General features: G+C 42.1%; 1 protein-coding gene across 3 annotated transcripts in view; it reads right to left on the bottom strand.

The window, feature by feature from the left end:
- Positions 1-15267, bottom strand: part of BRSK2 (BR serine/threonine kinase 2) — a 329823-nt gene that overhangs the window by 13491 nt on the left and 301065 nt on the right. For all 3 annotated transcript variants that reach the window (XM_009328460.1, XM_009328458.1, XM_009328459.1), the window contains exons 16-18: positions 10388-10511; positions 8266-8446; positions 7487-7576 (exon numbers count right to left, since the gene is read on the bottom strand). In XM_009328460.1, the coding sequence (XP_009326735.1) occupies positions 7487-7576; positions 8266-8446; positions 10388-10511 (395 nt within the window). The remainder of the gene's footprint in view (positions 1-7486; positions 7577-8265; positions 8447-10387; positions 10512-15267) is intronic.

Raw genomic sequence — 15267 nt, 5'->3', positions numbered from 1 at the left:
TTCCTCCCCTTAAAAACTGAGAAAAATAATTTCAAAAAAGGGGGAAGGGGTGCTGGATATGCTTGGGTAAGCTGAACCCATGCTAGAAGAGCATGGATATGTATGTTTTCTGATGCAGCCAGGCCTGTGCTGCATAGATCATCTGGGAAAGCATGGAGTAGAGAGGGCAGGTGCTTGGTCCAGTGACACTGGTCAAACCATCTAAGCAGCAGTTATACGCTCTCCATCCCCAAGGTTAGAGGTGGGCTGGCAGAGGTCAATTGGAGAGGATATCCATGGAAGGTCTCTCAGAAAGGCACAAGACTGAGAGAAAGAGAAAGGGGGAAAAGGAAGGACATGAACAACAAGAGAACTGGAACAAGGTATCCGAGGTGTCAGAGAGGCCAGGAGTTTACCTGCCTTTGAAATTCTTTGGCTAGTCTGACTGAGTGAAGGCAGATTAAGCTCCCAAAATACATTCTCTCTGAAGATGCCTAAAAGGTTTAAGAAGTGCCTACAGCTGCTGATTGAGCCAATGACCAGAAGTCACAGTCATGAGTTTGTACCATTTTTTTTCTTTAATAACTTGGAGAAGTTAGTTGTCTCATGCCTTTTAGTGGTTCCTGTCCAGTCCCCTCTGAGTCAACTACACCTTGTTGTAATGCAGAGTAATACAGATCTATAGCGGCAGAGTGCAGAGCATTCACCCAATCATTAGCAGAACTTACACTTTGACATGTAAGAGCAAGGAAAGTCTCAAATATGACCGAAAGATTGTTTCTGACTCCCACTTCCAATACCTGGAATTTTCCCCTCAAGTGTGTCCAGACTGACTGGCCACGCAGTAACTAGCAGTCTGGAAACAAAAAAGGTAGTATTTGGATAATATCAGAGTAGGTAAACATTGTGGCTGGTTCACTAAGATTCTCCTGAAACTGGTATTTCTATTTCCTTCTTAATTTTAACAAATTAATCGTATGTCCTTAAGTTAATACTTTAGAATACTGTCTTTTTTCTAAGTCACTTGCAGTCAGCATAGTTCTTTTTAGTATTTCATTTAAAGCTAATTGTGTAACAGGTCTACATACATTAATCTTGTGATTAGAATACAAACTGATAGATCTACAACAGGAAAAAAGGATTGCAACATAGGCTTTTTGACAGCATAGCATCTTGGGCTCTGTACCCCATTTTGTTCCTAAAAACCTAAATTTGCAGGTTATAGAATTGGTTTTGATAGATAGGGAAAAACACAAATGCTTTTTTGAAATATAAGACCATGGAATAATATCAAAGGAACACTAATAAAACCTCTGATTTGTCTTTCTTAAAAGTTTTATGCACAACTATAATTTGCATTCTCTATATTGCCATGGCCAGTCCCAGGAATTGCACTGGTATTTATTTTTATTTTTAATGTCTTTCCAAGACACGATCAGGTTGTTTTTCCCCCATTCCTAAGGCATAGCAAACATGAGCACACCAGAAACAGTAGCTCATACCGCATCACTTGAAAGACTAACAGAGTTAATATGCTTCAGCTTCTCTGTTATAATAATTACTTTAATACTTCTTTCATTTCCATCATATTGTAAAATCTGCTTTAGTAAATACATGATAAAATATTTCATCATTTTAAAGTAGAATTTTCATTCTCATTAGAAAGCCTTAGATTCTTGGCAGTCAGCTTCTGCTCATGGATAATAATCCATAACCCAGTGACTGTGGGATCCAGGTGTTATGTGAGGTGAATAAAGCCAGGGTCCAAAGGCCTTTAGCTGTCTGAGAAGCGTTGACGGGTCATGTAACTGCGTTTTTAATGTGTGCTGTTTAATTTTTTAATTAAAGCATAATGGCAGTGTCAGATCTCAATCCTTCTGATGATAAGGCAATTCCTTATCTCATAGAGATTGCTGGCAGTCACTCACGCTTTGGATTTGACCAAGACTCTTTCATAAATGACACCCAGTTCAGTTCATTAACAGATGGCAAATGCTTTGGTTAAAATAAGACCTTCCTTCAAAAGGCCAAACAAGCTCTGAATCCATTAAAAAATGCTACTGTTCTGCTGAATTTTCTTTCCTGATTTTCTTTTTTCTTTAATTTCTGTCCTACATAAATTTGATAATCAAGCTGCCTGGTTTGTGATGCTTCTGATATCTCTGAGATTGAGATTTGTGCCAGCCCAGGAAATCTCACCCAAACAGCTGCTCCTCTGAGATCTCCAAATCCAGGGCTAGATCCCAGAAAGCACTGAGCATCTCCTGCCAGATGCTCATAGTCCCCAATAAACATTTCCATTAAGGGAGATGATGTCAAGGGAGCCACCAGTTCCTCTGGTCCAAGGCAGTTATCATTTAGATTGGAATTCCCCAGTGTTTGGGTGCTTATTTGAAATTCACTGTTCTCCTATGAAAACTCTGGAGAGCTTGGAGTTTTTTCTACATGCTTTATTTCAGGACTACTCAGTGAATTCTGTTCAGTAATAATACTAAAGCTGTTTAGCGAAAAAACAGTGCTCTGCCAATCCAACCACGCATTACACGGCACCTTTTGTAGGTGGGAACCATGACAGCAAGATGAAGTGATTGCCCCAGACACTACAAGAGTGGCAAGACATAAATGATTGCACAAGAATGCAGGAAACAAGATAAACCTGGGACCTGGATGAGCCCTGGATAAAACTGACTTGTGGTCCAATTCCAAACTGGCATTTGCATAGCCCTGTTTTGAGTCTGCAGCTGGAAGTTTACCTTGCAAAGCACTTCATTTGCTCCTTACTCCCTTTTCTGTCTTGATGATAAAATCCTTTGCACATTTGGAAACCGTAAGTTTCTTACTAATTTTTTATAGCAAATTAGTCAACCTACAGCTCTTGTGAGCCATAAAGATGAACACGCACCATTCACAGATCAATACTCTAGCAAAGTTTTTTGAGTCACGTGAACATGTTTTGCCTTTTGAGATATACACCAGCACAATAAGAGAGCTTGGGTGCACATACAGAAGATACACACAATGAGCAAGAATTTGCACTGCCCTATTTTGAAGCTGCGTATGGTCTCTAAACACTTTTTTATGCTGATGAAAGGCATTTCCAGCAGTAACACTGAGATGCTCTGAACTTTGAGATGCCAATGGTTAACATCTGTCACAGAGCCAATAAATATAATGAAGAAACAGAAAACCTATTACAAAGAAGTTATAAAGGCTATTTCAGTATTGCTGATTGCCCAGAACACGGGAAAATGGGAAAAAATAAGAACATGCAGCACCTCACACTTAAAACCAAAGCCCAAAGAGGCAAGAAAATATTAGGGAAATAAAAATTGATACTCTGTGAATGATCACAGATGGCTTTTGCATGTCCCTATTCACCAGCTGTTTCTATTACTCTTTGTGCAAAGGCATTGGAGGAAAACAGATTATGATTTAATGGAAAGAGTATTGGGCTGAAACAAAGGCACAAATCTGAGATATTTTCTTCCATGGAGAGAGATCCTTTTATCCCACCAAAGAGCAGTCCTGCCCAGGGATTACCTAAGTAGAGATTCTGAGTATAAGGCTCCGGGATGGAGCCATACATGGACAAGAGACAAGGCCAGCTGCTCTCATAGACAGTGATACTCACTCTTGATCCAAAAGGGACTGTCCTTTCATGACCTTGCTGGGTTTAATGGATTTTGTGATACCAGTAACAAGAACGCATGGACAGCTATTCTGGTTAAGATCACAGACCCAAACCATCCAGTGCTCTGTCTCCATCAGCAGCCACACATAGATATGCAGGGGTGCAACAGCAGGCCAAGCACACAGAACACTTCCTCCTAACACTACCTCACTCTCACCACTTTCAGGTCAGAGATTTCCTGAGCCTGCTGTGGTTTCTCTGTTTAGCAATCCTCATGAAGATTTATCTTCCAGGGAGTTGTCCAGCCTCCCTGTGAGTAAGAAGTACTCAGGGGAAGATAAGCACCTGCAAGCTCCTCGCATTCAGAACCTGCTTCATCGAGGAGTTCCACAGGTCTTACATTACGTGAAGACACACCTTCCAATATTCTTTTGGTACGTGGCTTCCACTAGTTTCATATGATGGCCTCTAGTTCTTTCATTGGGAAGCAAAAAGAACAATCAATCCCTAGCCACTTGTTTCTATGCCAGTCATGAGACTGTATACCTGGTATTGTCTCAGCAGTTATACCACAGAGGATTTAATGTCCTGAAACATTAAGGTAGAAGGCTGATATGTTGCACTAAATTTGGCCAACTGGACAGTGGATTTTAGAAGTATTACATTAGCTTTTGGGATAGATTCCATTTATTTACACACTTACTCAGGTAAGGGAGGGAAGCTATTTTCCTGCTTCAGAGTATGTTAGAAGAAATAAGCACAGCCAGTCTTAGGAAGGAAAAATGGAAGTGAATGGAGGGATATCCAGGGGGAAGGGAGATTATAAGGTGCTCAAGTGTGATGCAGAAACACATCTGCCTAAATCAGGTACGTATCAGGCTCACATACACACACACACACACACACACACACAGATGCATGGGCAACACAACATCTACAAACACTGTTGTGAGCTGGAAGAAATGAGAAAGAGGAAAGTGCGTTCTGAAACCCAGGCAAGCCGGCTTAGTGGGCTGGCATGCTGCATAACAGATCAAAGAGGGGCAGGAGAGAGAATGACTATCAGTGCCATATGCTTATTAGGTCTTGCTGTTCTGCTTTATATTGTGTTCATTGAATCTTCCCCTTCTGCAGGTCTCACTTTACACGCATGCACATTTCACAGATGGTTTTCATCATCCCACCTGTAATGGCATCTGAACTAAAAGGCAGGGGAGACAACCGCACAGAAGATATGTCTGCGCACAATGAGCTAGGAAAGTCTCCAGTGCTGGGCCAGTATTGCTGGTCAGAGCCAGCAGTATCCTCAGAGCCATGGAGGAGGAGAGTCAAAGTGAACTGTGAGCTCGTTCTGTTGCAGCAGTGGTCTGCCTACAGTATCCTCAAACCATGAACCTGAATAGGAGTCCAACCACCACAATTCCTGTGAGGTGTTCAGGGCTGGGAATATGGGAGAAGAAGAGAAACAGAGAAGAATTTGCCTTGTTTCTATAGTAAGAAATGCTGAGTAATTTCATGGCAATTTCTAGGAAGCTCTTGCACACATGTTCCCCACCACAGCCACCCAGCTAAGCAACATGCTGAATGTGAACTCTTGCTGTCCCTTTACCCCTTTATTTCCCCTTACTCTCTCAGTGGCTGGGGATGTGAGGCACAGGGCCTCCCTACTTTGATGCACAGGTTGTCTCTTCTCGGTAACAATCTTTTTTTTCCCCCTTCCTTTTCTCTTTTCCTTGTACTCTGCTCCAACCTAAATTTTTCAGGTTGAATTACTTCTCTCTTTTTCAAGAGACTTGCATATTCCTGATCAGGTCAGGTTATATGATACAGGATAGTTCGGCATCCTGTCTCTTGTGAGTTGTCTTGCCTGGATAACTCCCTGGCCGAAGGAATTCTCATTTTTAAGTTTCAAGAGACCATTAATTTTGGTTTTGCTCCATATGGAGTTATCCGTTCCACTCTGGCATTAAAGATCAGGCTGGGTTTTCCCTGCTAGAACGACATGCTCTGATGTAGCTTTAGGCAGAAGAAAGAGATTCTGTGTCTATAATATGATTTCTCCATTCCAGAACCAGAGCAAAACTGTAAGTCAGATACATTTCTCACACCACAGTTTGCCCTAAACATCTCCCTGAGCCTTAGTCAGATGAATGTTTTTTATTCCTGCTATAATACGACTTTCTTAGGGAGATATCCTGCTTCACATGCAAGTGTGCAACAGGGTCCAACTCTTTCTGGAGAGCCTCAGTAGCTAGCATATACTAGGGTGAAGAAGTTAAGAGAGATCACCATGATATTTACTTTTTTAACAGTTTTTTCCTCACCAGAAAGTTTTTTCTAAGAAACAAGGAATGCTTGAACATTGTTCATGCAGCAGGGCTAATATGAACTAGACTCAAAGGATGCTTTTCTATCTAATTCCCCTCACTCCCACTTGGCCCCAGCATTTCCCAAGAGGAAGGGCTGGCAGAAAATTCTGGCTGTTTCCTTGAGTTCGAATTAATTTCAGAAGTCCAGACAGCAAAAACCTGAATCAACCCTAGTTCTAGTTCTAGTATCCTCACCTTTCCTGTTTCCTAACAGAATAACCCATGTGCTAGGCACCCTTGCAATCCAGCGTGCAGAGGGTCAGGCAGTGCTGGAGGGCAAAAGCAAAGTCGAAAATAGTATTTCCAGAACTGAGCATACTTCTCTGTCATGTAGTGAGCACACACCCTTCTAGATGGAGTTATTTTATCTTCAGCTGTTAAAGCCACACTGTTAGACCAGAAGGATGTAACCTGTATGTGCAATGAGCCAAGGACATCTGGGATTTAACTGCAGGATGCAATGCCAACTTCATTCCTCCACTTTTGTCTTGGCTGGTTCACACAAAGGTCAAGCATAGAATTTGGCTCTTATGTATAATATTTAGTTACTACCGTTTCATCATCATACAATGGGAAAGTTCTTCCCACTCCTCCTGCCTCTTTGTCTTCTTCCTGCAGCCTCTGCTCTCTGCCTTGCTCCTATTTCTTCCCTGTATCTGTACATTCTTTCTGCTTCTCCCTCCTTGAAACACTCCCAATAGCTAAGCTTCCTTAAGTTTTCAGTTTTCACCTTCTTCCTTTGTTCTGTCCTTTTAAAGGATAGAAGAGTTAAGACTGATATTTTTTTTGTGTATGTGTCACCACTAGTATTCAGAGTGAACATTTGCTACAGAATGGTGGGATGAGGCCAGCTTCTATATTATTAATTCAGGCTGCCTGCAGATTCAGATTGATGTCATTGCACAGGGTCATACACGTAAGGCTTTCTTTACCACCATGAGGAACTGAAATTTACTTTAAAAATAGATAAAATATAGCTTCTGCAGAACCTTAGTATATGATTCATGCTACCACAGTATTGGGCCAAGAATTTGACCACACTACTGGTCACCTTCTGACCATCTGAAAATGCTGCTGTTAATGGCTAAGTTAGAAGTAGCTCTCAACTTCATTCTGGGACCCTCTGAAGTCGGACGTTTCTAAAGCATGCCTGAAGGGTTTGAAAATCAGTTATCTTCTAGAGCATGTCCCTATTCCGGGAGATTTTGGAGCAGGAGAAAATCTGGAAGATCTACTGATGATGCAGCTTTTGATGGAGAAGTGGGCAAATGGCTCTTTGGGCGGGAAGAGGGCAGAAGCTGATCAACTGGGGAATGCACTGGGAGCACTGGAGTGGGAATGAGAGAGGGAGGAATAGGGTGGGTGCAGGGAATTACTGCTCTGTCTGAATGGAGCGCTTTTCTTGCTGTACTCGGAGGGTTGTCTTCCCTCAGCCTCCTGGTACTGAGAGGCACTTCACCTTCCTGTCCCTGCTGAAGCAAGGTGCTCAACAGTAGAAACTACTTACCTGATAACTGCTGCACTGAAGGCTGGTCATGTGTGCTTAACAACTGTGCCTGAATGGTTTCTACTACCCTCTTAAAACGACGGCTTGGACCTGTGAGGAGAGAAGAGGCACAAATGGCTGTGAGAGGGGCAGGAGCCGAATCCTCATACAACCCAGGCTGGAGGGGAAGGATCACAAACATCTTCCCTTCAGTCTTGTCCCCAAGAGTGTACTGACAATGTATCTGTCCTTCAGCCGAAGCCACAGATTTGAGGAACTATTATGCAGTCCCCGCGTTAATAGGGACTGTGATGTGCTGGACTTAACAGGAGGAAGCTTCTAGGCTCCTTTTGTAAAGACAGAAAAGGTGGGGGTTTTTTGTTTGTTTGTTTTAACCCCTGTGGGGGGCATGTGGCCACCTGGAAGAAAAGGGTCATTGCATGTTTCTGTCAGAAGGAAGAAACCAGTGGCCTCACAGTGCACAGCTGAGACACTGAGACCTTTGAGCGAAACAAGGAGACAGTACAGGGAGATACTTCAAATCTGATGCACAGAGCAGCCATTTTAGCACTAATCATGGTGGTGGCAACTTTACCTCTTTGGGAATCTCTTTCCAACCCAGCATTTCCATCACCACCAACACCATTTTTGATCCTGATATCCTCCTTGTCCCCGTCTGAATTTTCCCCTGGGGTCAAGACAGTTATATTTTTCCCCCCTGGCAGAGCTCTCTTTGCAGGCCTCTGTACCAGCAAGGACAAAGCCAGCTTGCACCCATTTTACAGCTTTGCCATGGTTACCTGATAAGAGTGTGAAAGTGACAGAATAGATTCCGTTCTCCTTCTGCGCCTCTCCCCCTTCTGTGTATGTTATGTCCACCTGGAACTTCACTGGCTTCTGGAAGACAGCAGGACCTCCTGTGGACTTATATTCTGCACGGAAACTTGTCTGTGAGATGACACTGTGACTGAGGCTTGGAATCTGAAACAGATCGGTAGAAGAAGATAGAGAACCAGAGCACAAAGGGAACAATATTGCAAAATTCGATTTAGAACAATACACATTTCCAGAGTAGGTAAGATTTGCTTCTGATCTTGAATTTGTAATGCATGGAGTGTTCTTGTGAAACCAGTAAGAGTGTAGGTTGCTTGGCACTGCAGAAGAATGAACTGCTCCTTACAGGACTGACCTAAATTTAAAGGTTGAATATTGGTGGAATACCCAGCATGCTTATAAATTTACACATGTTGTACAACTTCATACACTCAGTCTTTCTTTCCTACTCATCTACCAGTTTTGAGAAATGCCTTTTTCTGACTGAAAACTGATATTAAGGGAGGGGGCAGAGAAGTCAGTGGGATATAAGACTGGATATAAAAAAACCACCTGAGTAACCTGGTCTGATCTCATAGTTGATCCTGTTTTGAGCAGGAGACCTCCTGAAGTCCTTTCCAACCTCAACTGTTTGGTGATTCTACAATATCAAATAGACATCAGGACACGGAGCAGACACTTAGAGAAGTGCCTGGGATATCCACAAGGAAAGCATGCCTGCAAATAACTTACCCAAACCACAACTCCTATAAATATGTTAAAGAACTTTGAGAAGCTTTCTGGTATCATCCAATATCTGTATCTTCAGACCCATGGTAGAATTTCATAATGCCTTATTTTCAAGCAGTTACTATGCACAGTTCCTGACAAAATTTAACATACTCACATTCTATTTATTGCTTCATAAAGGACCAGATTTAAAAAAAAAAAAACAGATCACTTGGAAATCTGGCCTCTAATTTAGGAGGAAAAATGAAGATGAGTTCTTTGAGAAGCTGACCTTAAGGACTTACTTAACAGGCTGTGACAATGCATTTAAGTTGACTGTAAGAGATGATTCATAGGGTTTGCACACAAATCACTACATCACACCTCAACCCACACATGTGGGGTATGCACAGGATCACCAATATAGACAGTAGTGCACACTACGCCACAATATAAACCCACAAGCACAGCTAAATGCATGAAACTAATATAGTAACATGGCTGCTTCAAACCAATCTGAGATGGATACCAGTGTCTGATGCATGGTACTATACTGCACTTGCTCCTTGTATGCCTGTACAGTTAAAAGGATTATGGCTGGTTTTTTGGAAGAAATTCATTGCAGCATCACAGAGACTAAAAAGGAGTGCAGTATTTTGTAGAAAACAGTATCAATTCAACAAATGATATACGAAATTAAGTCTCCTCTTAATTCTATTGAAAAAAAGTCTAATTACCTTGTAAACTACCTTGAATTGAAAAATCTCTTAAATTAACTTTACTGTGCTGACTTTTTCTTCATTGGTACTTCTAGATAGTGAGAATAAGGACTTTCTATAGGAAAAAATGACAATTTCCCTCTGCTTTCCTAGACTGTAAATAAACTGCATCTGCAACAACTGATACTCTGGTCATCAGAGGAAATTACCCTTCTTTCTGCCATACAGCATTGAAGAGGAGATTTAAAGTAACAAATGCAGATGTGAGACAGGATTTTTGTCTGACTAAAGTGGTGGAGGGCATACCCAGCAGAGGGAGACCCAACCTGATGCCCAGACGGTGACTGTAAGGTTAGTTTGACAAAGAGCAAATCACTGTCTTGATACCGCACCAGCAGTGTGCTCTAACTGCAGTGATATTCCAAGCACTGGTAACCTGGAGATCCTGCCAAGAAGGCTGAAATCTTTTCTCACCTTAGAGAGCATTATCTACAGTTAGAAATTCAGAGTCCAGTGGAGGCCTGAATCAACAGACCATGTAAATTAAATCCACAGAGGATGCATTTGAAGGAGCAGAGACCCCGCCCAGTAACATATGGCACAAGGAGTCCTGGAACTGACCAGTGAGCAATGCCTCCAAGAGGCAGCTGGGGTGACTTACCGAGAGGAAAGCGTGGACAATATCAGCCTTAATGGAGCTTAGTGGTTTATCCTTAATGACCACAAAAATCTGTTCTTCTTTCTCCAGGTTGATGAAGTTACCGAACCAGGATTTTTTGGCAAGCCTGACGCGATGAAAAGAAAGAGATGGTTTAGAATATTGAGCACTATTTCTTACATACCCCCAGCTAGAAAAAATACTGAAAAACGCACCAGAAAGTTTTGATAACACTCCAGATGTGATACTATTACTAACAGTAAGTGGAAAGCAGTGTCAGAGAACATCCAGAACAACATTTCACTTAGTGAAAACTGTTACAATAACGGACCACACAGTGTTAGTCTGGCAGCATGTGTGACCAGCAATGAAAAATCGGGAGCAATGGTAACTCTTTTGACTGAGCTAATATACCAATTAATACTGCATATATAAAGTGCATATAAGCCAGGGGACATATTTCTGGTTTGTCTCCAGGGATCTCTCCATTTCTTGTGACAATATGCGGAAGCTGGTAACACAGGGATTTGAGTTCCTTCCCACCCAAATTTCAAATCCTTTGGTGTCCTAGGACTTGGAAAGTTCCTTTTCTGAAAGTGTCCTGTTGGGCTGACAGTACAATCACAGGATCTTGCTTTTTAAAGCAAGCTGAACTTTTCGCTGGACCTCCAATCTGTCAATGAGTGAAATCCACTCCTATGCAGAGGGCCAGGACAGAGACTGTTCCATTCATTCTTCTTTCTCCACCCATTCAGGGTGTCTATATAATGAGTGAACTCTGGCCATCCTACAAGGAATGAATTTTCAGTACTAAGAGAGAAGATATCAACCCCATGCAAAACTCAGTTCAAGCTTTCCACTGACAGCAGTCCAACTTCGCAGTTCCTTTCAGTATCAGATGGTGGTTTCATCACAAAATGAAATTGCTCTGTTTTTTCACACTGATTTCATCAACAAATGTTTAATTTTGCTTATTGTTTCACCATCTCAATGCACTTCGTTGACATTCCATTTTAAGTTAAACAGGCTAAAGGAAAAATGCAGGGACATGAAAGTTATTGGGGGACACTACACAGAACTTGAAGGTAGCACTCTGACAGGTGTGGTTTTGAGGGGAGAGAAGATGTTGTCAGCCATGAGATACAGCCAAAGAATTGCTGGACCAACCTAAACCCAGGGAAAATTCCACTGAAATCAGCTATATTCTAGTAGGGAAGAATTTAGCATGAAAATGTCAGAAATGAAAAGACCTGCCACCAAAAGACTGCAGGTTTTTCCCTCCACAGGATACTTTATAATGCCATGACAAGTCCAGTTTGCAGTATGGCAAGCAATAGGCTTTCACTTGTTTTGGCAGACATTCACCACTCAATGGAAGAAGACAACCTCTCCAGACCAGGAAAGCCATCTGCAAAAAGGATTACTATACATCAGCTTTCCAGCAAAGCAATAAACAGCTGGAGAGAGTTATTATAGATTCACTTCCCATGGCAAAGACTCAGACTGAAGCAGAATGAGGAAGGGCAGAGACTAGGAGAGAGGAGCAAACTAGGAAACTAATTTGAAGTTTAGACCTTCGGGATGAAGAACAAAGCTTGACCTCAGCAGCGTCCAGCAATTTGCACTCATTCCCCATTCCAGAGTGCTCCATGAATCATACAACTGTCGTCTCACTGCCCATTTAACGCACACAGTAGAAAGACCACAACTGGAAGACAGCTCAGCTGTGCAAATAATCATTTGCTTCTACTTACTGCAGGCAACCAAAAAGAAGAGTACAGAAAGATTCACTTGCAATTTGGTAAACCAGTGGCCCCCCACTCAATTAAAGTGGGCTGGAAAACTGTCACTCCCTAAAATATTCATAAGCGGCTGTAACTAAGCCAGTGAGCCAGAGATTAGCATAGGGAGCAGTAAAGAGAAAGGGCCTCTCATTTAAATGGGTCGTTAAGGAGCTAGGGTTAGCGTGTGAAAGCAAATTACATACTAATTAGCTCATGTGTCTCGCACACACCATAACAACTCTGCAAGCCCCTGGAGAGCTGGGGCAATAGCTCCCTGCATGTAAAGGGTCTATGCTCATTATTAAATTAGCACCTGGTTATCCATCTAAAACGGCTGGTTGTCTTAGGCTTGTATGTATCATAATCTGAACTGGGGTTGGCTGTATGGACTCCAGGGGCCCCGTGTATGTCACACATGGAAGCTGGGCCTGGAAAAATTGTGCGTGCAGGTCTGCCATGTTAAAGTATGGCTTTTCATTTTTGTATTTTCATTAACGATTTTCTTGGCCCTTCATTTATAGGTGTCTTAACAAGCACAGGTTAAAAGGGCCCTAGAACATTGGGAGGTTTTCTCCTGTTCAGCTTGGAAACTTGGTCTGGAGTCTCCAGAGTCCAGCTGAGCTCTTTTCTTTGGCAAGATTATCCCCAGTAACACTGACTCTGGAAGATCCACTGATAGCCTGGGCTACACTCCAGCTTGTAAATCACTGGAATTCACTAAATAATTTTGCTGGTGTCACATAAGATGGAATAGATGCCAGTGGCCTCTCCCGTTTCTGGAATGAGCAGAATCAAGACACAGCACACATGCACTGGCTTTTCTCCCCGAAACTGGCAGAACTAGCTGCTTATACACCTGGGGAACATGCCCACTGAAGAAGAAGGGGCAGATTTGTAGTAAAATGACACAATAAAGGCTTCCCTCCTCTTAGACGGTGTTAAGTGCTACTAACTTGGGTTAAAATGGGTATGAATCAAGGATCCTCAGCACCTTAAATGAGATGCTCTAGCATCTCACAAGATCAAGCTGTAAGCAGTAAAAAATGTACGTAAAATTAACAATCTTCTTTTGTCGTGGCAAACCTCCTAAGGGGGAGGGAGATAGGAGATATGTGTGGGAGGCTGGGTACGTAGATTACTCTAGGGAATATAATCAAGTGTCCAGCTGATGAAAAAGCAAATAGATTAGCATGAAAATGGAGGCTGGTGCTTTATTACTTCACACTGAATTTCTCACTGCTATAATGTTGTTCCTTTTCCTACTTTTGGAGTGTCTGACTGCATCGCCTTCTGGAGAGCCTCACTGTCTTTCCTATCTGTCCCTGAGCGCGTGGATCTCTAACCGCCAGAGGTTTACCTGCTTGGCATAAATAACAGCATTTCTACTCAAGCAAATGGAGCTTTGCAGCGTTAAAGCAGCTGGAACTATGTCTCTTTACATGTCATCCCTAACACATTTTCTAGGACTTCTTCATATGAGAAAGAATAGCATTACCCAGACATGTCAAAGTGTATCATCTAATCATCAGGTTTTTAAATGAATGGCAGTCATTAAACAATGCTGTACCAGAGCAAGGACATGGCACAACCCATGAGGTCAATACAGCTCTTGATAAGGATATCTTATTTCTTACAGAAAGGAAGAAAATACTAGAAAAAATAAGATGTGGAAGTGGGCACTGAGCAACAAGACATCTATTGTTAAAATATAATCCAGTTCATTATTTTTTATGATTTTTATTATGTTTACTGCAGGGTGCAGCCCAATTGAACTCATTAATTTGGCAATTATACAGAAAAAGAAAAAAGGGCCTTAGGCTTTGACTTGCATCCAAACTGCCTCAAATGACAGGCACTACTTCTCTATACCAGCTTTTAAAGAGTGAGTGGGAAGCAGAGAAGGCAATAAATTAGCAGAAAAACTTCCACCAACATACATGCATGAAGAAAAGAGAAGAAATTTAATTCTGAAGGTTTTCTGCTTTAACGGCCTTAAAAACATTTGAGATGAGAGTATCACATATTTCTTTGACAAGGATGCGTTCATTTTATGAAATTCTCTCATGCCGCTCTATTAGTAAATGCTCCAAAGTGTTGAAAACACAATTTATTCCATTTTTCTTCCTGGATTTCTTTTACTAACCTTTACTATTCCCTACTTCTCCCTCTCCTAAAGTCTTTATCCCTCTCCATTCTGCAGCATTAGATACAGAATGCCCATCTTATACCAGATAAATGCCAGGTCTGGGGAAAGTTGTTAAGGCAATACCATTGTCACCAATTACAAAACTTTGGGCCAAAAATTTCCATCTATGACTCATGAATATTTCACACAAGTATCTTGACAAAAGACCAAATTGCCTTGGTTGGCAGGGTAAGTCTATGGGCATTGGGTGCACGAACACAAGCTGTGAAAATAAAAAGGAATAATTTGGCATCTGTTGCATATATTAGGGAGTGTTTGGAGGAGCACTCTCTGGCAGGGACTTCCAAACCTGCCATGCAGTGACGCACATTTGTGCAGTGAAATGGTTGAAATGTACACTGACTTTTAGGAGTAAGTCTGGTGAATATGAAACAGCTTCTGCATGTCCCAGTGCTGCTGCCCGGAATTAACACTGTGTTTACTATCGCAGCCAAAGATTCCTCTGAATTATCTTAGCAGAGGCTTCTGCATGTTATCCTGAGGATGCAAACTCTCCTGTACTAAAAGGAAGACCTTTTAGTGCATAGTTAGTGCCAGTATAAGCCATTGATTATCCTCTCTGCTCCCCAAGAGTGATCTGCTTGACAACCAAATGAAAGAAGAGAGAAGGAACATGTTACAAACCTAATAAATTCAGCAAGCCATGCGAAAATCGAGAAGTGGGCCCATGTGAACCTCATGAGGTTCAACAAGGCCAAGTACAAGGTCCTGCACCTGGGGCAACCCCCGGTATCAGTACAGGCTGGGGGATGAAGGGATTGAGAGCAGCTCTGCCGAGAAGGACTTGGGGGTAATGGTGGATGAAAAACTGGACATGAGCCACCAATGTGTGCTCGCAGCCCAGAAGGCCAATCGTATCCTGGGCTGCATCAAAAGAAGCGTGGCCAGCAGGT

Source organism: Pygoscelis adeliae, unplaced genomic scaffold (assembly GCF_000699105.1).
Source record: "Pygoscelis adeliae isolate BGI_AS28 unplaced genomic scaffold, ASM69910v1 Scaffold166, whole genome shotgun sequence".
Lineage (NCBI taxonomy): Eukaryota > Metazoa > Chordata > Aves > Sphenisciformes > Spheniscidae > Pygoscelis > Pygoscelis adeliae.
Note: the sequence above shows the minus strand (reverse complement) of the source record. Positions and strands in the feature narration are given on the sequence as shown.